Source organism: Lissotriton helveticus, chromosome 10 (genome assembly GCF_964261635.1).
Source record: "Lissotriton helveticus chromosome 10, aLisHel1.1, whole genome shotgun sequence".
NCBI lineage: Eukaryota > Metazoa > Chordata > Amphibia > Caudata > Salamandridae > Lissotriton > Lissotriton helveticus.
The window spans coordinates 73,695,482-73,719,374 of record NC_136071.1 but is presented as its reverse complement, the minus strand read 5'-3'; the positions used below and the strand labels follow the sequence as shown (position 1 = coordinate 73,719,374).

General features: G+C 44.4%; 1 protein-coding gene across 1 annotated transcript in view; it reads left to right on the top strand.

The window, feature by feature from the left end:
* The first annotated feature begins 325 nt into the window (after positions 1–325).
* The window catches only part of USP11 (ubiquitin specific peptidase 11), a 452,733-nt gene continuing 429,165 nt past the window's right edge, over positions 326–23,893 (top strand). The window contains exon 1 of the mRNA XM_078664784.1: positions 326–564. Coding sequence (XP_078520910.1) covers positions 341–564 — 224 coding nt within the window. The 5' untranslated portion in view covers positions 326–340. The remainder of the gene's footprint in view (positions 565–23,893) is intronic.

Genomic DNA, 23,893 nt, shown 5'->3' with positions numbered 1-23,893 from the left:
GTGTAACGTAACTGATGCTCGTGTAAAGCGCTCCAATACCTTCGAGTCGAGTTCGCGCCACATTAAAAAAATGCGATGCTTTCCTTCCTCTATAATGCAGTTACGGAAAACAAAAGGGAATATTCCAGTAGGTCTGAGAGTAAATCGGCGCCATTTATTTAAGCCAATAAAACAGATACTGGAGCTCTTCGTTCCGCCGGTGGCTAACGGATTTTTTTGTTTCAACGCCAGCTGGGATGTTCCGCCTGTGACCGGACAGAGTCTGTCTTTTATGTCCACGAACAGACAACTACAGCTTCTTCTGCCCTCACAATCCGCCTCCCCGTCTACGGGCTCCAAGATGGCGGCGGCGGCGCACGGAAGTGACGACCAGAGTCGTGCGCCGCCGGGGCGGGGCGCCCCCGCGCTTCCTGTTTCCGGTACAGAGAGGAGGGGGGCGGGGGTAAGAGACGGGAAGCTGTACGGTATAGCCGGTGCGATGGCGGCTCCCCTGCCAGGCCTGGAAGCCCAGCGGAAGCAGGTGCAGGAGGCCGGGGAGAAAGAGCTGCGGCCCGGAGACACCTGGTAAGCAGCCTGGAAGTCAGCCCAAGTAGAGAGTGGCTGGAGACAAGTTGCCCTGTCCCCAGGACAGCTGGTCAAGGCGGGAGAGAAGATGTCAATCTAGTTGAGGGTACCACTACAAGTCTGGGACTCCTGGGCATGGGGCTGAAGACATGACAGGCAGAGAGTCTGAGGGTTTGGAAGTAGTGGAAGCCTGTACAGGGACTCCTGAGGAAGTGAATGGACATTGTCTTTTGGAGGAGTTTGAAGGGTGTTGCGAGAAGTTTGCGTCTTTGTACTGGTGGTAATAGAGAGATAGTGACAGCACCCGGGCAACCCCCCCTTCTCTTAGTTTCGCTTTCTATCATCAAGGTTTGTTTACCTCCTGTCACACCCCGAGCTATGATCTCTTGTTTGTGGACTCTGTTATTGCCCTGCAGTACTTATTCAAATGTAATGCTGTTTTCCATCCACCTGTTTTAATTGCATATATGTACGTTATGGAATTGTCTACATTTTATGAATTTCCCTTGATTATTTAGAACGCTTCCATTCATTTTGTTCAAACGCTGCGTTTCATGTTTACGTATTACTGTTTGAGTTGTCATTTTATAGTTGGATGCTTCAGCACTAAGCAGTATTTGTTTCGAGAAATTCGGCTTATTTCCTATTAGTTATTTGGTTTTATCAATTGTTAATTTTTTTGCTCAGCTCTTTATTTTAGCCCATTATTTTCGTTTTCCTATGCGCTTTTTGTTTGTTTTTTCTTGTTTATTTCTGGAAGATTTTAAGAAAACACCGGATTTGTTTCCCCATTATACATTTTACTTGCACACACCAACGTTAAATATGTAACCATTTTGTGTATGTTCGTTTTTAAATTAACATGTAAACTAACTTACTACTTGCTCGAGGTCATTGGTATTTAATCGTGCATGGAAGCGATCGGGTCATACGTCAACTCATGTATCTGCCGTTTAAAGTACTACTTGCTGAACTTATGAATTACAGAAAGTTCTGTATTAAGTGTGATTTAAAAACAAGTGTTACTGTTAAAGTTTTTTAGTGAGTTCCCCAAGTAGTTATATTTTTCCACAGCTCATATAGTATATGCTAACTAGTATTTCAGTCCTACACCAGATTAGTAGTAATTATTTTCAAGCAGTTTTACATTTTTTTAATTTTGTAGTTTCAAGCAAATAAAACAAATTCACGTTATTACAGTGCAATAATATGACCGTGTGCATTCTCTGTTCTAGTTATATTGCTTAGCCAGTGACCCCTGAATGTGTTGGTGCAACCTTTGCAGAAATTGTGTAAACTATTAAGTATAGAATTCCCATAGCACACACAGGATACTTCCCATATGTTTACAACTCAGCAAATTTAAGACCCCGAGCTTTCAGTAAGCCAGCTAAAGACTTTGAAGGGTGTTCCTGAGGTAGTTTTATGTCTTTACTTTGGTTGCTTGTTTATATGAAGTTTACTGCATGGGTCCCAACATATTTTTTTGTGTTGTCCTCCTCCCTTTGCTCCATCCCAGGCGTTGGTCTGCCCGGGAATGTTGTAGTAGCCCTATGATGAAGCATGCCACTATTGGCGGGCGAGGGCAGTTTTTGACTAACTTTGCATTTTCACAAAGGTGTGTGTTCTTTACACCCACTTCTTCCTCCTTTTCCTCTTTTTATGGGTACTCTAGTTTGAATTGAGCACATTTGTGTATCGGGAGCCAGTGTAGTTCCCTGAGGTGTGCTGTGAGTGCTATGTGGGAGGTTGAGTCTGGTTGTAGAGTTCGGGATGGTTTAGTCTTCTAGTGAGTTGCTTGGTGATCCTGACGTAGGGGGTGTTCCCATAGCCAATTTCCTAGTGACTAGGGCGTGAGTTTCTCTATTGTTGCTTTGGGAGCTATTTAAAGATTTTTCTTAGCGTCTGCAGGATATAGTGACAGCATTGACTTGTGCAGTCTTGTCCAGTTTGCTGTCAGTGATTTATTCAGAGGTTCCTGGTGTGGGTTTTGGGTGTAGGTGTCCCCCCGAGTTCAGCTGGCCCTGAATTGGAGTCCCATTGTGAGGTGATAGTGTCGAAAATTACTACTTCTGTCTCCTCGGAGTTGTCGAGGCAGCTCGTTTTCATCCAGTTACAGACTTTGCTCATGCTTGTGGTGAATTTGTTTCTTGTGGGAGGGTCTTGTCTGAGATGGATAGTATGAGTTGTGTGTCGTTTGCACAGGAAAGGATATTGATGTGTGCGCGGATGACTTTGGCCAGTGGGATTATGTATGCATTGGAGAGGGTGGGTCAGAGCTGTGGACCTTAATGCACTCCGCAGATGAGTTTTCAGGCTTCCGAGCTGTCCGGTGCCAGGCTTACAGCTTGTGTTCTATCTGTTAAGAAGGAGGAGGTCCAGCCGAGAGCGGGTCCTTGGATGCCATCTTGTGCAGATGGCTGATGAGGATGGGTTGTGAGACCGTGTCAAATGCTGCAGAGAGGTCCAGGAGAATGAGGCCTGCCATGTCTCCTCTGTCAAGGATCATGTGGATGTCGTCTGTGGCGATGACGAGTGCTGTTTCTGACTGTGGTTGCCCCTAAATCCTGACTGCATGGTGTTGAAGATCTGGTGATCAGTGAGGGAGGCTTCTTTGATTAGTTTCTCAGGTAAGGTAGGAGGTAGATGAGTCTGTAGGTGGAAAGTGTGGCAGGGGTCAGTGAATAGTTTGTTGAGCAGTGGTTTGTTTCCAGGAATATGGCTGAGTCGATGGAGGCGTTGAGGATGGGTTTTAGTGCTTTGCTGATTGGTAGGGCTCATTGGGCTTAGGCATGGTAGGACAAGAGCTAGATAGAACCCTTAATGGATGGTCTTCATGGTAGCAGTTTCTATGGTGGCGATGGCAGGCCACAATGTCCGGGATTGTTCATTGGCCATGATGGGAAGTTGAGTGGTAACTGGGTCCAATGGATGGTCGAAATTGTTGCATGTAGAGTTGATTTTGTTACAGAAGAATTAAGAGAGCATCTTGCAAAGGTTGTGTGCGAGGTTGAGGTTGCTGAAGGCGACAAGCGGCATGGTGAAATCTTTGGTGGGTTCGTGTCTCTAAAAGCTTTGAGTGATTCGACATAAAGGTAAAATAATGTAAGGCCTAGTTTAGCGACTAATGATATACCTTGTGAAGACAGTTTGATCTGATGGGAAAAATCACATTTTAACTGTAAATGATGTATTCTAGGTAAGATCTAAGCCATTTTAGAACATCATTGTCCTGTTCCATCCTTTGAATGTTGAATACTGTCTCATGTGAAAAGAATCTATCAGGTTTAATATCTTCAGATGTAATCTTTGACTAATAGGGTTGCAGTCACAGACTGCATCCTTCTCTTTAGAAATAAATGAAGAGGACAGTCAACTAAGCTAAATGGATATCTGGGTTTCAACACAATATTAACCCCTTGCGTGCGGCCGCGTTTCCCCCCGGTGCTGAGCCCTAATGAAAACGGGCGTGGTCATGACGGAACGGTTCCGTCATGAGCACAGCTCAACCGTAGCTCATGACGGAACTGTTCTGTCATGAGCACCGAAGGGGTTAAGAACAATGTCCCATTTAGACTTGTTCTCAGCCAGCAGTAATCCCGATACTGGTGTGGACTGTTTCCGTCTGGCTCAATAAATGTTCGTAGAACGGTGTATGATTCAATACTTCAGGCAATAAGATAACTTGAATTCCTTCACATGCTGTTACTGTCCTTGACAGTGTCAAGGGCTTTTACTAATCCATTTAATTGGCCAGGTTAAACATAACTATAATGGCAAAAGGCCATACGTTATAATGTGTTAAGTTTGGTGTTTCTAATGCTTAAAATACAGAACTGTTACTTTTCTTATCAGGAGTTTTGTCATCACTAATCATACAAATATAATTTGCTGAGATTGGTGAAAATAAAGTGCATTTTACCTGCTACATCGTGAATCAACACTGGGAGCTGCAGTCATGTGGACAGATTTGAATCTTAGAGAATTGGGTTTCTGCGTAATGGTCTTTAAATCTGTAATAAATGTTGTGCCTTCTCTTGGGTATAATGAAAACGGGACAGAATGTGGTCTAGTGGCTCAATTAGAACCGTGTCTGCAACAAAATTATCATCAATCCTGGCACACTGTATTGACATATTTTTTTTATAAGGCTTTAGCAAATCACTTTCATCTTGATGCCTCATCTCCAATATCTGTAAAAAAAAACAGGAACACTTATAAATCTGATAAAGAGTGTAAGGTCAGTCCTGCAAAAAATTATTGTGCATTTATGTGCTAGTAGTCTATTTGTCTGAAGTTGGTCTATGCCACCTTTTTCTGCCACATTTCTCTTATTGTATTTCCCCAGTTCATTTTGAAGTTGTCCTGTTTATTACATATTGATGTGACCTGCACCTACAGAGTCCCAGTTTGGTTTTAGTTTTTTGTATGTTGGAGTGGGCTGGCTTCGTTATTATCTGCCTGCTTTGCTGCCACTTGTGTGCTTCAAGAGTTGTTAAAGCTTTCTGTCACTGCTACTTTAGATTTAAATACATTGAAAACCAGTCTTTTGGGTTACCCAAGAAACCTATTGATTTTATACTGATAACCAGTAGCAGCCAAATTTAAATTTTTGGAAGCTTTAGTCTGCTCCACCTCTTCATAACTGCTAGTTGAGCAAGCTCAATTTCCATATGCTATGCTCATTCTGTGTTGTGCTAGGAGTTTTTAATGTCAGTAGAGGAAAGCAAAGTGACTTGATAAACACGTTTTGGTAAAGCCTATAGGTATGACCTTCACCGCCAATCTTTTCAGTTTCCCAGTGCTTGTTTTGTCAGGGTTTTTACACATTGCTTTTGCTGCATTAAGCAGCTGGGATTTCATCAGTCAAAAAATAGACACCAACATTGCCTATGAGCAAACCATTTCTTGGTCTCAAAGCACACATTGCTAGAGAAGTTCCTGCGGCCAAAGAGAACTATTTTGTATGTACTCCTTGGGCAAGGACAGATTTCCGTTTCTTACAGTGAAGTTATTTTGTGGTTGTAGTGCGCTGGTCTAATGCTGTAGTTAGCAGAAGAAAAATTTGAGCAAGACAGCAGCATACCAATGGGTGAAGAGGGGTTGCTTAAAGCACCTATACATGTGTTATTTATATGATTGCATTATAGCCTGAAGGTCTTGGTTATTGCTAGACCTAAAATTCATTAATTCCTTAGGCTCCCTTAGGGAATAGGCACCTTTTTATTTTGCTTGCTCTGCATGCCCACATCATGTGTAAAAAGGGCAGCAGGCAACTTGCCTGTGGAAGTATCTATTGATTTTATCAGGAGACCAATATGCTCAGTGTAATATGTAAAACTGGATTATTCGGAATCTTTCATTATGAGAGACTGCCATGTGGCTCAACAACATAATTTTCCATTCCATGGGTGTGCGTGGTTGAGTCAAGTCCGCCTCCCATCTAACCTTAAAGGGGACCAGTTCTATTGCAGAGTGCGTGCAGAGTGCCTCCGTGAACCATTTGGTGAGATGTCTCTCTGTTTCTAGCATGTGTACATACTGCAGCAGGTGATGTCTGTGGCTCCTGCGTGATATCTCTCCAGTGGCGGCGCAACATGCCTACCCAGGAGGCGTGACTGAGGAAGAGGCCTGAGGCACTCCCTCTTCCCGTACCAATGACTCCTATGGCAGAAGCGCTCCATCGCTATATGAATCCCCTATCTTGTGGATGCCCTCCGTGTGCCATGACACTAGTTCATGCGCCCCATCTGTGCCAGTCCCCCTGGGCATGCCTAATATTGGAATGGCAATGTAAAATAGGTCCAAATCCGTGTGGTAGATCCAAATCCCCAGATATCAGGACATGTTTGGTTGCCATGACACTGGTGCATCGCCTATGATGAGGTGATGGTCTGCCGTGTGGGGGTATAGGGAAACAAGCAAGATTTCCCCAATTTAGCCTCAACCCTGACTAAGACCAGGCATCCCGACTCTGGCCAGTCGCTCAGGGTGTATTTCATCACCCTGAACAGCCTACAGAGATTAAGGGACATGTTTGACCAGAGGCAACCCCGTCCTGGTCCCCATGAATGAGATGGGGTGTAAAGGACGACAGCCGACTCACTAATATCCCCGCAAAAATGTTGTAATCTACGCTGAGTAGAGCTAGCGGGCGGTACAAGCCCAACTGCATGAGGTTCCCGTCTGGTTTTGGGAGGGTGATCAGTGTCTCTTTGGTAAGTGAAATTGAGAGGCACATGTTTTGTAATGCTTCCGTGAAGACCCGGAGTAGCTGTGGGCCAGCAGGTCAGCATACGCTTTGTAGAATTCAGGCGGGAAGTAGTGTGGGCCAGGTACTGTACCAGAGGCCAATGCGCATATTGCGTCCTGTACTTTCGTGATAGGTGCATTTAATTACAGGCGTTGTTTTTGTGTTAGATGGGTGATAACTAGACTATCAAGAAAGTGATGTATGTCCGTTTCTGTTGTCTCCAGTGTGGATTGGTATTGCTATGTGAAGTGGAGGGTCAATTTGTGGTGTGTTTCATGATGTGTATATTTTATTTCGCCCCTGGGGGATATGAGCACTGTGATGGGGCTCGCAGGTTAGTCTTGCTTAATCAGCCAAGCGAGGAGGGACCCGGATCGGTCAGCCTGCGCATGTGTTTTCGCTGAATGCGCTGTGTAGTGAAAGCATTTATGGCGTTCCGCAAGTGCTTAGTGTTTCTCGCGCATCTCTGACAATGCAACTGTGTGTGTGACAGCGTTACACATTTTCAGAGCTGTAACAGAACACGTTCCATTTCTAATAGATCTGACTCGACTTATCGCCGCATGCAGCCTCCCGTTCCCAAGCATTTCCTTCATATTGTGGCTTTTAGTTCCTCCTATTCCACTAGTGTTGATGTGGCTATGCCTGAGTTCCTCTCAAAATATTCCTCTATTGGCTGTGCCAAGGGAGTCTCGGAAGACGCCATCCTCCAGCATTGTCGGCTGTAACCGACATGTGAGGATCAGTGGGGTCCTGTTCTTCCATGTTAGGGTGAAACAGTGTGGGTAATGATCGGAATGGGTGCGACCCAAGTAGTCTCTACAGACGGAAGCAAGGAGGGAGTGCACACAAATCTGTGTAAGCGGACATGTAGTGCGTGTGTGGCGCGGAGTAGTATGAATATATCCGCAAAGTAGGGTTGTGGTGCCTCCACATGTCTTCCAATTCCCAGCTGTGTGTGCCAAGTTTCTCAGGATTGCTGCATTGAAGGATGCTGCAGTGCTGCACTGGAAACGGGTGGGGGGGAGGAGGAGGAGATCTGTCTAGTTCTGTGTTAAAGACACTATTGAAGTCGTACAATATCCGCCACGGCATGCCGTACCACTTAGCTAGTACCGGAGAGAGAGTCCAAGAAGGAGCCCTGTTCTGTATTTGGAGCATAAATGCTTCCCAACAGACTGTCGTCCATCAAACCTGCCCTTTATAAACACATATCTGCCTTCCTTGTCCGTCACTACCTCTTCTGACTGGAGGGGAGTGTTGGGACAAATCCAAATCAGTAGGCCGCGGGCGCATGATGAGAAGTTTGTAGCATATACTTTGACCCTCCACTTGCACTGTAGCCTGGTTGTTTCAGAGTATGTAAAATGTGTCTGCTGTAGCAGGGCAATGCGAACATTGTGTCTCTTAAGATAAGAGTACCAGGGGTGTAGAATTGAATAAAATATCTACTTGTCCATGGGGCAGGTGCTTCATAAATCTACTTGTCCTGTAACAAAATCCACTGGTCCTTTTGGTGCCATGTAGTGTGGCGACAAATTATGGCAGCAATCTCATTATATAAGAGCTCTGATATAGCCCCTCTGATTATGCCAGGGCTCATACCATAGTAGTGTTTGAATATTAATTTGTTCTGGCGTTGACTGTGACCTTTTGTGTTTATTAAAATTCTGTCTCTCTCTTTGTGTTTCGGCTGGCTTCACAGTGAATGACAGCATTCTGGTCTTTCACAAGGAGAATATCGGCACACAAAGTAGTTTTGTTCAGTGCTTGTAACTACTGTGGCAATTTGTGCTTTTTCAGACCAAAAACTATTTTTGTTTTTCCAATGTTTGTTATAATGGTGAGGGGCCGGCAGCTCCTACACCAATAAGGTTTTATAAAAACCAACCCAAAATAAATAACACATTGACAAAACTAAAAAGCTGACCACCAATTTCAGACCCACTGGCTTTGCCAATGCTTGTTTATTTGTGTTTCCCATAATCTTATTGAAACTGCTTACACTGATTTTACATTATGAATATTTTTGGGAAATACTAGCATTCATCAATACATGTTACTAAATGATGCTGCAAAGAAATGGTACCTGAAATTTTACAGTAGTTAAGCAAAATGTTTATTTTCCTGCCTTCATTTTTTTATGAACATTCATTTTGAAAGCAAAGAATCATCGATCTTGCTTTCAAGCTTCTGCAAATATTTGCATCAAATCAAAGAGCATTCTGGAGGGATTATACACAGCCTCATATTGCTAAACTTTGAAAACTTGTGTACACATTTTTTATACTGGAACCACTGTCAGTAGTGAAGTCAGAGCTTACAACACAAAGAACGGTCACCCTAATAATAAGGGATTTCAATTATTGAACCATAAATGCAAGTTTGAACAGCATTAACATATGGACAAAAATATTACCTTAACTGCAGACAGTTTCCTTTCCTGATCCATAATGTGATACTGCAAACTGGCAGCCAAAGGGTTTGTGCAGCAGGGTGTTGGGCCTACTTGTCCTAAGGACAAAATACACATGAAAACATGTTGCCCGTGACCAAAAATAATATGTCCTGGGCATCGGGCAATAGGAATTCTGTTTCCCTGGAGTACGCCGCATATCGATGAGAGGGTGTCCGGAGGCCCCTAATATTCCATGTAAGAATCTTTTGTGCTGTCATGTCACTGCCTCAGAGGGGTTATTGGGTGCCCCAAGAACAGGGCTGGCGCGTGCCTGTGAATATGAACATCGGGAGGATTCGTGTCCTCCCTGTAGGCCCATTCAACTTATTATGTACCATAGAAGCCAACCTGACAACATGGGATTACCAAAAAGGCAGACTCCATGAACAGGTGAAGCTGCCCACACTCAAGCGGCAATTCCGCTAAACTAAACTAATCCCTGTTAGATTTGGGGGTCTCTAGTTGGCAGAGGTAGGTACCTTTGACAAATAGGGACCCTTGCATCTAGTTAAAGCAAGGGGGTACACTCCTGAAATAACCCTTGCTCACCCCCTTGGTAGCTTGGCACGAGCAGACCGGCTTATCTCGGAGGCTGTTTGTAAAGCATTTGTGGACACATACAGTAACCCAGTGACAACACTACAGATGGACACCACACCAGGTGCGAGGCGAAGCGACAGCAGCGACCCCTTCCTCAGTGATGCGACGACAGTGGCTGCGGCGGCGACCCGCTTCTTCGTGAGTCGCGCTTACAGCTCCTTGTGGCACGCAGTCCCTCAGAAAGCCCAACAGAAAGGCAGGCACTTCCAAAGAACTCTTGGGGAGCTGGTGGGTGAAGTCTGTTGTCCCTGAGACTTCAGCAAGAGGCAAGCTCTATCTCAAGCCCTTGGAGATCCTTCACAAGTTGAATGAAAGTAGCACAAAAGCCCTTTCTCCTTTCTTTGGCAGTCAGGCAACCACTGCAGGCCGATCCTCCAAACAGCACTCCGCTTAGGGATAGTCTCCTCCTCAGTTTCTCTGGTTCCTCTCCTCAGCAAACGTTCTTCTTGTTTCCCAAAAGTGATCTAAAATTCTGGGGTTTGGGCCTCCTCTTTTATACTCATTTTCCCTTTGTTCTCTGTAGGCAGAGAGGCCTTTGCCTAGTCCAAACCAGTTCTGGTCAGTCCAGGAGCACTTTGTTGACAAGACTCCTTTCCTTACACAGTTTAGGCCAGGGACATCAGATGCACCACAGGAGGTGGAGCCAGCATTGTGGAGGGAAGGCACAGCCCTATTCTAGTCCCAGGTGCAACTCCTCCCACCCATCTACATGCAGATCTCTCTATTCAGCCCTGAGCCGACTCACCCGGTCTCCTGGAATCCCCCAGCCCCTGTCCCTCAATCTCCAGACAAGAAATCCACAACCTAGCAGAGGCAGGCTTGGATAGTTAGGCAAGAAAATACCTACTTTCTAAAAATGGTATTTTCAAACACAGAATGTTAAAACCAACTTCACTAAAAGATGCATTTTATCATTCTGAGTTCAGGCATTCTAAACTCGAATTTCTACCTGGTTCCCTGAGTCAGTTAGGATTATAAGATGTAATTATGAAACTGCCCATTCTGGCCTATGGGGGAACAGGTAGCCTTGCAATAGTGAAAAACGAAAATGTCTGTAATTCACTATTAGGACATGTCACACACATCAGTGCATGTCCTACCTTTTACCTACAATGCACCCTGCCCTGGGGCCTACCATATGGGTGACTAATATGCAGAAAAGGGAAGGTTTAGGGACTGGCAAGTGGGTGCACTTGCCCATTCAACATGGCAGTACCAGCCTGCCCACAGGCTCTGCAATGGCAGACCTTAAACACACTTTTCCAGGTTGCTTCTGTGGGTGGCACACCCGTGCTGCAAGCCCACCAGCAGTATTTGGTTTACAAGCCCTGGGCACACTCAGTGCACTGTACCAGGGTCTGACAAGTAAACCAAACAAGCCCGTCACGGAGTCACTAATCCATTCATCAATTTACCATAGGAAGAGCACATGCACTTTACCACTGATCAGCAGTGGTAAAGTGCCCAGAGTCATAAAACCAACAAAAACAGGTCAGACAAAATACAGGAGGAAGGCAAAAAGTTCAGGGATGACCCCTGCAAAAAGGGCCAAGTCCAACAATCCCTGAATGAGAAAAGGGAAGTAACAGGTGCTGAAGCCTTGCAGAGCCAGCCATGGGGATATCCCCTAATTTTTAAGTCGAGCTTAGAGTCGGCGCGCATGCGCTGCTCTGCAAGACTACTTGTATTGGCGTATGGAATAGAAGCCCCCCCCACTCTGTCAGTATTTGCCATTGGCTTGCGTCATTGTCTTTCGTAAATGCTGACTTCTGATTTGTAAGTAGGCTTGTTAGTACCGCCTTGTCTTTTTTTGTAACTTCCCATGGCGACTGGCCCCTTGACTTCGGTTGTTACAGGCTACGCCTTCTTTAGTCTGTGAGCACTACTTTATTTAATGAGTTTCTCTTACTGCAGGCAGCCCATCGGCGCCCACTTTCACTTTAATCCAGGCAACTGGCATTATCTCAATTACCCCACCCACCCCGTCGCTGCAGTTTCCGGTTCTCTTATCGCCGCAGTCTCAGCCTCTCATCAGTGGCTACAGTCTCTGATCTGTGCCTCTTCGTCAATGTCTCAGATCTGCATGGCAGTCTACCCAGTGTCTGATCCATATATTGGCAGTCCCTCTACCTCAGATCGGTGTCTCTGCAGTTGCCTGCTACTTATCAGGCCTAAGTGTGCACTCCCTGTACGTCTCTTATCCCGGTGTCTGTCTCTAGCTCTTGTCTTTGCAGTCACCTGTCTTAGCACCGTCTGTTTACCCTTTGACCGTGTATCGTCTGGGCTGTGTTCCTGTGACCAATTTCTCTCTTCATGGCGTTTTTCTCTCTTGTCCGTGTCACTGTCCCAGCGGTTTCTGGTCCATGTCTCTGTTGTCACACCCTTTCTTCTGCAATCTTTTGTCTCAGTGCCTCAGTTTTCGGGCTGTCTCTGATCACTGTTTGTGCAGTTCTCTTTTTCTTATCAAAGCCTCTATTTTTACTGTCTTTGATCCATGTTTCACTACCAGAGGGGTCTCGGATCCTCGTCTCACCTTTCTCTAATATATTTCTCCATCTGCTGACTACTTCTCTGATGCACGTCTCTGTAGCCTCGCCTGTCTTTGATCCGTGCTTCTGCGCCTGCAGTCTCTGGGCTCTGTCATTTCAGGCTTCCTTGTCTCGGGTCTGTGTCTCTGTGCTTGGCATCTCTGATTCTTGTCTTCGTCTGTCTCTGTCCCTACTCTCTGCAGTCTCTGATCACTAGCTCGGTATCTAATGCTTTGGATATGTGTGCATAGATAGGGGTACCTGCACTTGTTCAATTGGAATGGGAGAGTACCTGCGCTTCTCAGAAGGCAGCGGGACAATACTTTTAATGGGAGAGTACTGTCAGTTCTCATGCACAAACTGGTTCTCAGTGTTTAGGAGTACCAGAACTATTATATTTGCTTGTCAAGCACTTTTCTCTACTAAATGTCCCAGCAGCCGCCTGTATCTTAACACAACTTCTGTCTCTAGCTCTAATGAAGTCGCTGCTAATCTCCTGTCTCAGACCATTGTGTTTGTTTCTGCAGTCTCTGATTCCATGTCACTTTAGTCAACTGTCGCGCATCTTTTATTTATGCTCGGTCGCTGGTCCTTCCTTAAACATTCTCTGTGGAGTTTCCCCTATTTTTAGTGCCTTCATCCGCTGCCTCAATATCGCTACATAAACACCACAGGACAAACTGCATATTTTTCCTTCAATTACCCCACTGCGAAAATAAATACACAAAAAAGTGAAACACATTAACAACACCAATAGCTCTGTTTACAAACGCGAGAACTATTGCATTGCAAATGCTTGTTCCCTTTGTGTTAAGAAAGCTTGTGTATGCAATGCAATGTAATTGTTGGCCAATGGCTGATATATGCAGTGTCTGCATGTGTACATGTTACTTGTCTCGTGCTTCCTAGTAATGCAAGCTATTAGAATATCAGGATCACTGCTGAGGGTCGCGAGCCCCGACATACAGGGTGTGCGTCATACAATAGCGTCTGAGGTCTTCGGGGTAATGTCTGGTAGTGTTAGTGAGGTGTTGTCGGACGTCGTTTCCACTGACGAGTGGTTGTCTATTGACGAGAGGGCCTGAGCCGCGTCCCTCTCCAGGACTCCGATGCTGCCGCTATGCGTTCTGCTTCGTTCACTGCTTCCTGGCGCTCTTATGATTTGTTCTAGATCTGGTGCTGCTGACAGTCCCCCGTACCCATCAAAGCATTGCTCCGTGTGCTGGTCTCTCCAAAGGGACGGGGTCTTGAGAAACAACCAGTTGTTTCTAGCCAGTCCCGTGTGTCGCGTGGTGAGTTGAAAAATCTTGTCTTCCCATCCTTTACCACGCTGAGCCTTGCCGGGAACAGCAGCGAGTACTGGATATTCAATTGGCGGAGCTTTTGCTTCACTTGCAGAAAGGATCCTCTAGGACATTCTACTCTCGACGTGTAATCTGGGAAGAACATTACTAGCTTGTTTTCTATCTTGATGTCTTGAATTTTCCTTGGCTCGTGCTTGTGCAGTATTGCATCTCTATCTCTGTAGTGCAATAACTTGAAGATGAATGGGCGGGCTCCCATTCCTGACGCCGTTCTCCTGGAAGGAATGCGGTGACCAAAACTCCTTATTATAATAGCGAATGGAGACAAATACAATTTGAAAAGTGTAGAACTCAAGGCAATCCTTAAGGAATTCCAAAGATGGGATATTTGGGAGACTAACCAAAAGGAAAAACAAGCATTGGCATAGCCAATAGGTCTCGCTTTTGGAACCTTATAAGTATTTAGTTATGCAGCACAAAATCCTTGGTGCAACAACATTAACTGTTGCATGGCTAAACACTTACAAGGTCCCAAAGGCGAGACCTATTGGCCATGCCAATGCTTGTTTGTGCTAGTAAGTGGAATACTAAGCATCAGAAAGTTGAGGAATTTTCCCCAAGTGCTGTACAGCATAATGCTATGCAGGGCTACGTTTGATTTGTTCCTAATAATGATGACTTTATTTAAAATTTATGGCTCTCACAATGTTTTGTTGTTTTTAGTTGTTTTATTAGAAGAACAATTAGAATAAAAATACTTCAAAACAATAAAAAAAATACGGTAGAAAACCAAGTTATGGCAGACCACCATGCCTAGCTGTAGGTGGATGGTGGTAGGATTCCCAGACACTGGCTGTTTCCGACAGCATGACCCTCTTTAATAAACTGCTGCACCGCATGATGATTTTCCTTAAATCTTCGAAAGGCTTCGGAAAAGTCCTGGAGTCCCAACAACTGTTTCACGTCATCCTGAGGGATTCATGCACTTACCAACCACACTGGACAGTACAATGAAGAGCCTGATGAATTGATCACTGTGGCTATAGCGTTTACCACATAATTATGGATGTACTGCATTTGGCACATAATTTGGCGTGTTAATTTGCTACATTTGCAGATCTCACAAAAATGTTTCTTCTAATTAAAATTGATGACAATGAAACTGACACAGAATGTGCTGCATCATTTGCATATTTTTATTGCATAAATATTTAAATCTTATTGCCTTATTTGTTTTTCCAAGTCAAATAATCCTAGCAGCCCAGACAATGGAAACTCTCTCCATGATGGGTTGGTGGTTGTCACAGGGAAGTATGAAATATTTCACATATTTCACAGTCCACTGTGAAATTTGTGTTTTTATAGCATCATTTTGTTCAGTGAAATCACCCGTGCTTGATATATATTCAAGCCCATCTGGATGGCCACCAATGGCGGACCGACTGGGACTATATGACTGAACTGGTGGGAGTGTCCTGTTAAAGCCGGCATCTGAGGAAGACATTGTTCAAAACGTGTCATGCCACAGCTGTTAATTGAAAATAAATTCTCTCCTGAATTCCCCGTTGTGTCCCTCCCGTTCTGTTTCACTGCATGAACGCTTCTGGCATATTTTCGCGCTGGCCTCGGGCGCAAAGGAAGAGACCCGCCTCCACAAAAGGTCCAAGTCAGCTGGGCAGCTTCGGCAACGTTTTCTTTGACCGAGATATTGGATTGACTCAGAACCCACCACACTTACGCCTAGCTGATGTGCCGCTGCGCATTGCAGTCTGTGAATTCACAGAGGAATCTGGGAGCACTATTTCCCCGCCTTTCAGGCCGCTACTATCGTGGTTTGTGGTTGCAGGCGTCTGGGGACCAGGGAGAGAAATTGAATTTTCGCCAGCAAGGTTCGACCACCGTTCACAACAGCGCTCCACTAACACTTCCAGTACCCCCCATTGGGACATAAGCAGCTGAACCTAGTGATTTACCTGGTGTGCGGTGCATGCTGGGATTTGCAGTCCGCCTACGCAACTACAAGTCCGTTTGGAACTACGGTTCAGCCCATCTGGATGGCCACCAATGGCGGACCGACTGGGACTATATGAATGGACTGGTGGGAGTGTCCTCTTGAAGCAGGCATCTGAGGAAGACATTTTTCAAAACACGTCATGCCACAGCTTTTTATTGAAAATAAATTCTCTCCTGAATTCCCCGCTGTGTCCCTTCCGTTTCACTGCATGAACGCTTCTTTTTTTTTTTTTACATCTTTTTATTCACAATTTTTACCATTAGATACACAACCCCCCCCCTCAAGACCAAGATCACACCCTGAACAAGAAAGTCTTATTACATTCCAAAGTCCGAAATTACAATCCATTATAATCCAATATACACATATGGAGGTAACAGATCAGATACAACGTGGGAAATGCGTGTCAAATTATGCATTGCATAAATCATCCGCTTTATGACAGAGAAGAGACAGAAGAGAAAAAAAAAACACAAAAAAGAAAAAAAAACAGAATAAATGAGCCATTACCTAAGCATGGCACTGAATCCACTGCAGCAGTGGCGCACAGATCATCATACCCCTTCTCCTTTTGTTATAGCCTTTATTTTTATAGATGGCCACCTCGAGGCTACATGTCGCAAGTAACCTAGCCCTCCATTGTTGGAAGGTAGGTGGATTCGAATCGAGCCATGATGAGGCAACACAGAGTCGCAAGATTGCCATAGCCACAAAGATCAGCCCTTGCAGACTTCTCGGTCGACCACTGCTTGCTACTCCCAAAACAATCTCCTCTGTTGAGACATCCACTCTTGTTTGACACACTTCTGATAATACTCTGATCAAAGATATTTCTGAAATTTTAAGTGAATTGCAGGTGGCGAACATATGTATAATATTAGCCCCGAACAATGCACACCGCGGACACGTAGTTCCCTTCCCTGTCCCCCATTTAGCGATTTTGTTTGGTTTATAGTATAGGGAAAAAAATGTTATAAAGCATTGTGCTTGTAGCTTTATAGACATCAAAGACGTTTGGGCTAGTTCATAGGTGAGAGGGGGGATTGCGGGCTGAACTCCCAGTTTGGCCTGCCAAACAGTGGACTGTTTGTCCATATTATCTGGAAAAACTGAGTTCCTAACTTCGTATATTTCCCCAATATTAGGTGTGTTTTTCTTACAAAGATTATCAATAAGTTGACTATTCTGAAATTTGAATCGCCCGCCACATTTCTTTGATAAAAAATCTCTAATCTGTAAAAACTTAAAAAAGTCTCTATGGCTAATATTGTATTCAGTATGTAGATCTTCAAACATCTTTAAACCATTCGGTGTATAGAAACAGCCCAACTGCCGCACCCCGGCCAAAACCCATCTATTCATGCAGCTATCCTATAAATATCTGGCAAGTCATTATTATGGCTCACTGGAGTATAACATGAATATCGCCCAAGCAGCTTCCGCACATTGCACCATACTTTGTACACAATCGTAATGGTCTTGAATTTAACTTTCTTAAAGTAACTATCGTTGACATGTCGCCAGAGGCAGCCAGCACAGTCCTCTCCCAGTATGATTTCTTGTGGGGTCGGGACAGTTTGGCTGCTGGTATCATGGGAAATCAGTGTTACACAATATCTTAGTACAGTAGCCTAGTAATAGAGTTTAAAGTTAGGCAATGCTAGCCCCCCTCTTTCCTTTGGTAGCACAATCCATCTGAGGGCACGTCGGGGTTTCTTATATCCCCAGATGAACCTTGAAAACATCGAAGCTATAGTTCTAAGAAATTGGGGAGAACACTCCAGACAGCCCGGAAAAAATATAGAAATCTGGGTAGGAAAAGCATCTTAACGACATTACATCTGCCACCGATAGTCAGATGTAGGTTATTCAATCGGGCCAGCTCTTTCTTAGTGCACAATATAAGCGAATTCATATTATTGCTGACGATATTTTCTATTTTGGCACTTGTGTTCACACCTAAATATACTGCCTTGTCTGTCACTCTGGCGTCCCTCATCGAAATTTTGTTGTTGAGAACAATCTGGGTTTTGCTGGAATTTAGTTTGTAGCCCGATACTAGTCCAAACCGATGCGCCTCTTCTTCTATCACAGTTATTGCTCTATTGGGGTCGCTGGTGACAAGCGCGATGTCATCGGCATACGCTAACATTTTGGTGTTATGATTACGTATTTGAATCGGTGGTATCATCACATGATTATCTAGCCACCGGACAAATGGGTCAATGTAGATTGCGAATAAAAGTGGGGAGCAAGGGCACCCCTGCCTAGTCCCCCTAGTAATCGTAAACTTCTCTGATAAAAGCCCATTAACCAGAACTCTAGCGCTTGGCTTGTCATATTGCCTTTGAGTAGCCTTAATAAATCTATCAGTAATTCCACAGTGGGACATCGCTGCCCATAGAAATCTCCAGGAGACCCTATCCAACGCCTTCTCCGCGTCAAGCAGGATAAGCGCCATAGGGTCTCCTGTCGTCTCTGTATAGTCGAATAGGGAGATTACCCTTTGTATATGATCAATTGTTGATCTTCCTGGTATGAGCCCGTGTTGGTAATTTGACACAACTTTATTGATAATTGGTGCAAGTCGAGCTGCTAGGAGTTTGGAATACATTTTAGAATCCCCGTAAATCAGGGTAATAGGGCGGTATGATCCCAATTCCAGAGGGTCTTTATTTTTTTTCAAGAAAACCACAATCTTTGCTTCTGACCATGAGGCGGGTGAATTCCCTCCCTGAAATATATGAGTGAAGAGTTCTAGAATAATTGTTTTCAGTTGGTCTGTAAATTTCGCGTAGAACTCTGTTGGAATCCCGTCCATCCCTGCTGCCTTTCCACTGGATAATGTATTAAGAGAGGAGAATTTCTTCCCTGTAAAGCACATCATCCAGCTGATCTTGATCTTCCTTCTCAAATCTAATCCCTGTGATTGCATCTAAATATGAGTCAGGGTCCCCCTGCACCACTGCTGGTTCTGTGTATAGATCCTGATAACATTTCTGAAAAGATGCCCTTATTTCTGATGGTTCAGATCTTAAACCTAGATTAGGATCCTGAATTTCTTTTACAATATTGGCTCACATCTCCTCTCTTGTGCAGACTGCCAACTGATGTCCCACCTGTTCACTTAACTCGTATACTTTCTCTCTATATATCAATGCTTTAGCGATGGCCTTTCCCACTAGTATCTCTGATATGCGATTTTCTAGCAATGGCTACCTGAGCCAACATGTTATCAAGCGCCCGACCCTCTTTTACTGCTTTAAACAAATCTTCTTCTGCTCTACCCAGATTGTGTAGTAGTGTTGCCAGGTGGAGTTTCCCTTGCTTATTAGATCTAATTGAGAATTGCAGTGTCTCACCCCTTACGCCAGTCTTCAGGGTGTCCCAGACTACCTCAATAGGTGCGCTACCCAGGTTGTCCGCCAGAAAACTCGGGATCCACCCCCTCATATGTTGACAGTATTTTTCACTCCTCAGGAAAGCCCTCTCAAACGTCCAAGTCCTGATCGTGTGGTTATTTTGGGTATGTAGAAAACTTAGTGTCAATGGGTTATGGCCTGATAATATACACGGGATCCTTTCTAGCGTGCAGATAGACTTCAGTGAGTTCGGGATAAACATATAATCTAAACGTACATGCCGGGAGTGTGGATAAGAATAATACGTGAATCCAGGGTCCCCTAAGTATTTGTGTTGCCAGCTGTCTATTAGCCCGTGTACTACACACAAATCTTTTAGTGCCTGGAAGACCCTTGGTTTTCTACCCTGATAGCTGAACTCGGGACCAACCGACCAATCCCCTGGGAGCTGTAGGTTAAAGTCCCCACATACGATCAGGGGTAGGGGCCAGTGTGCTAGTTCATTAGATACGTTAGTCAACACCTGGATCGTCACTGATACTACCATAGATAGTGCAGAGTGTCATCTTGTTTAGCCCATTATTGTATTGGCACACAGTGATTGCCCATCTACCGAATTTATCGGCCATTGATCTGATAAATTGGAGCCCCCCCTTTGCTAAGATCGCCACCCCCCCTAGTTCAGACACCCTGTGTTGAGGCGATAACAAGTTTATACCCCAATGTTTTGAGCAAATATTGTTGAGATCCTTTGATATGAGTCTCCTGCATACAAATAATGTTAGCCTCCATTAGTTGAAATCCAACTGCTACCTTCTGTCTTTTCTTAATATTGTTAAGGCCACAGATATTAAGCGAAACAATTTTTAACTTGCTATCATTAGAGCTGTCGTCGGTTGCTTAATGTCTAGTACCCTGCCTACTTTCCCTATCGTCTTCTTAATTCCTTCGCCCCCCCAAACAACGGCTTTCCCACCCCTCTCATGCTCGAGATCTCTCGGTCTTCCCAACCCCCTCCAATATGTAAGCCGCCAGGCTCAATCCTGAGCCTGTACGATAGCGTCTAACCAACCTCACCCCCTCTCCGCAGCCCTCCTCCCTCCACTCCAAACTAACAGTACCCATGCAACCCTGATGACAGAAAAAAACTAAAAAAGTAGACCAAAAAGTATCGAAGAGGAAGCAAACATCATTATCAACATGATAATCTGCTTAATCGCAAAAAAATCAGCTATTGCTCCCAGCACCCCTAGTTTAACCTGGGATGATATCTTTCAATGTTTGTTCTGCCTCTATCTCCAAGGTAAAAAACCAAGTCTGGCCCTGCGATACCACTTTCAATTTAGCGGGGTTCTGAAGAAAAGTAAGGGCCCTCGCTTTTTGGAAAGGTGTAATCAGCTGTCGTTGCATGTGCAAAATCTGGTTTCGCAAAAAATTTATAAGCTTCCCAGGACCTTTTTTTTGTTCGGGCGGGCGAGGTCATATATTGCTTGTCTGAGTAGGAAGTTCCCGAAAAAAATCAATATGACTCTAGGAAAGTTCTGATCCGTGCGTGGTCGTTTAGGTAATGAAAGCGGCGAATCTATGTACGCGCTGAATCTCTCTGTCCCAGTCCCATTGTTTCAGCTCGGGGAATGCATTCTTGAAAAGATTGACGATGAAGGCCCGTATGTCACTCCCTTCGCTATTTTCGGGAATCCCACGAATTCGGAGGTTATTCCTGCGCTGGCGGTTTTCCGCCTCTTCCAGCTTCCACATGATGTCCGTCACCGTGTGTCCATGTGCAGTCACCTGAGTTTTAAGGGCGTTGACTGTGGTTTCCAATACCTCCGTTCGAGTCTCCACCATGCTCAGCGATTTTCGGTGCAAGTCTTACCGATTTTTCCTTAAAGAGCCCTGTAGCTTTTTAACGGCCATACGGGCGAGTCTATTCTCAGATTTGACCTCGCTCTGGAATGCATTTAGTGATTGCAGGATCGTAGCTAGTGAGGGCTCGGATTCAGGTGGTTGTGCAGACCCCCTCTGTGTAAGTGCCCCCTCTTGGGATCTCCCGGCCACACTGGTCGGGCCATGACCCCTCTCAGCTGGAAGAGTGGTTGAGTATCCGAATAATCCCACCTGAGGTCATGTTCTTCCTCCGTATCTGTCTTCTGGTCGCGTTTTCTCCCTTCTGAGGCTCTTTCAGATTTCCTCCGGGTTTTGCCCTCATACAGACTACCATGGAGGAGCGGTGGAGCGAGCTTTACTCTGGGCTCCGCCACGAGCTGCCATTGCCTGCCGTGTGCGCGCTTCCTTCTTCGCCTTGGCATCGTGGTTGGTAGGCGACTCTCCGCTGGCTTTGTTCACGTTGATCCCGCTTCGGCCAGTGAACGCAGTGAGGAGCAGCCGAACCAGAATCTCCCAGGGAGAGATGTGATTTTTGGTGTTTTGGCAATCCGCCTGGATATAGTCTCTGATTGCTGAAACATTTAGTCCGTGATGTCCTTGCTGCCACCGGAGCCAACACCGATTACCAGGGTGCATTTCCACGGGAGAGTACTCCTCGGAGGGATCCGAGCACTGCCGAGGTGAGTACTGAGGTCTCACTCAGCCGCCATCTTGGCTCCCCATGCATGAACACTTCTGATATCTGTACTTTCTGCAGTCTGAAGACTCTGTGAGGTGGCAATGCTGCAACTGGCACTAATAAAAGCAGGGAAAATGAGTCCCCTTCCACTGAGTTTAGAAGTAAGAAAAAAGAAAAAAAAAACCCATGCAGTCGACGTCGGAAAGACAAATGGATAAGTGCACTCACCAGGATTCAAACTGATGACCTAAGTAGTAGACAAATTAGTCCACTGAGCCACTATAACTGTCAACCCAGTTTGGTGCTTGAGATTTACTAATGTGTGACACACTTTTTGCAGCAAAGCCATTTTGGATATGTTGTTAAATAATGAAATGTGTGAATTAAATTATATTTCTAAAGTGCATCAGTTGCCCTAAAGAGTTGTCACGGTGCTTCAATAGGTCAATCACTAAGTCGCTACTAACCAGAATGAAATAATCACGTTTTCAGTTGTATTTTAAAGATGGATTCAGCAGAGCTGGTTCTGATCGAAAGGGGTATAGTATTCCAGAGGTTGGAGTCAAGAAACTTGAACGTTCTTCCTTTCTAGGACTTCAAATTTTTAACTTGGGTAAATTAGAGGAGCAAGGTGGTGTGAGTGGATGATGATGATGAATAAGTCGATCTCTCAAGTATTGAGGATTTTTATTATACACAAGAATATGACAACATTGGGTATTTGAAGAGAAATAACATTCGTATTGGCTGCCAGTGCAATCTTTTCAGATGGGGATAATTGTTTGCTGGCATCTCCGTTATTAGATTGGCTGCCACCAAAATATAAAGCGTCTGATTTTTGTGAGTTAACCTTCAAGCAACTCTTTTTCATCTAGTTTGCTACTGTGATGAGATGGGGCATAAAAACCTATTGAAGCTCCCCATTAGCTTTTTGAAAGGAACACATGGGCTGAGTATCACTGGCTTAAAATATCACAATAAAACTGTACGTCTAAATAATAGTGGCAAGGGGAGCCGTTTGGCATGAATGTCAGACTTAAAAATGAGCCTTGGGTGATACTGCACAGCTTTGAGTATAGAGTTCATGGTGTAGCTCTGTCCTCAAATACAAGACATCTGATTAATAAACAGGAGGATAATAATTTTTCCTGTAGATCTCCTGGTGAAATTAAGTTTTGTGTTTTTATCCTAAAGAAACCGTGCTTAGCAACCCCATGGCTCAGAACCTAGAATGTAAATAACAGCAAACCAGAATTAGTATTCATTCAACTTTACTAAACTAAGCAGAACTCAGTGTTGGAAAGGACAATATAGGGCTAAAACACAGTGATGATTTCTAGATGATTCCCGAGGCTGGAAGTTGCCTGTGTCCTGTGAGAGGAGTGTTTCAAACCATGAAAAGAGCAATTCGAAGCAAAAACAAGAGGCAAATGTTTAGATGATGATTTCTAGCAGGAAGTAGTGCGAGTCCTGTGAGTGGAGTGCTTCTAAGAATAGGAGCTATCGTACAGAAATTGAATTAATTGAAGCCCGAGTAAAGTAACAAAAACAATTATTTTATATGAATCTCTCAATAGCTATATATTGACAGACTGTTCTAGTTCGGGAAAGATTTCAGTGACCACGTACAAAACCACTGGAATTCACCAGTTATAGTTCTCTTAAGTGATTGAACTCAGGCCATATGATAACTATAGTTCACACACCTGCCAATCACAATTTTATCGTCAATAATTTCATAGCAAATGTTGCAGTGATTTTATCAGTGATGTCATGAGTGATGTAATATGTGGGGTAATTAGCAGTGCATGGCAAGGGCACGAGTTACCTTGAGGCACAAGTTATAGTTACTTGAGATAACTATAACTGTGGTATTTTAGTGGTTTTGCACATTAATAAAATGATGCTGATATGGTTGTTGCCAATCAGATCTCAGCATGAGGTCTTTTGGTTCCGTGGAGTCATATATAGAAAGTTTTTGAGCTTTAATGACTCCAAAACTACTGAACTATTTACATCAAATCACCCAAAAACTCTTTTTGGAACAAGTTCGAGCTTTCTGACAAATTTGGTGTAAATCCGTTCAGGCCTTTGGGCTGTAGCTGTGTCTATAGTTCCCATGGCAAAATGAATGGGAAAACCGCACTTTGGGACTCTCCTCCTCTTTCTGTTGGTATTTACTTGACGGATCAACCCAGAAATCTTCCATGCACAAACTAGGCAAAAAGACCACTTTTTTGATAA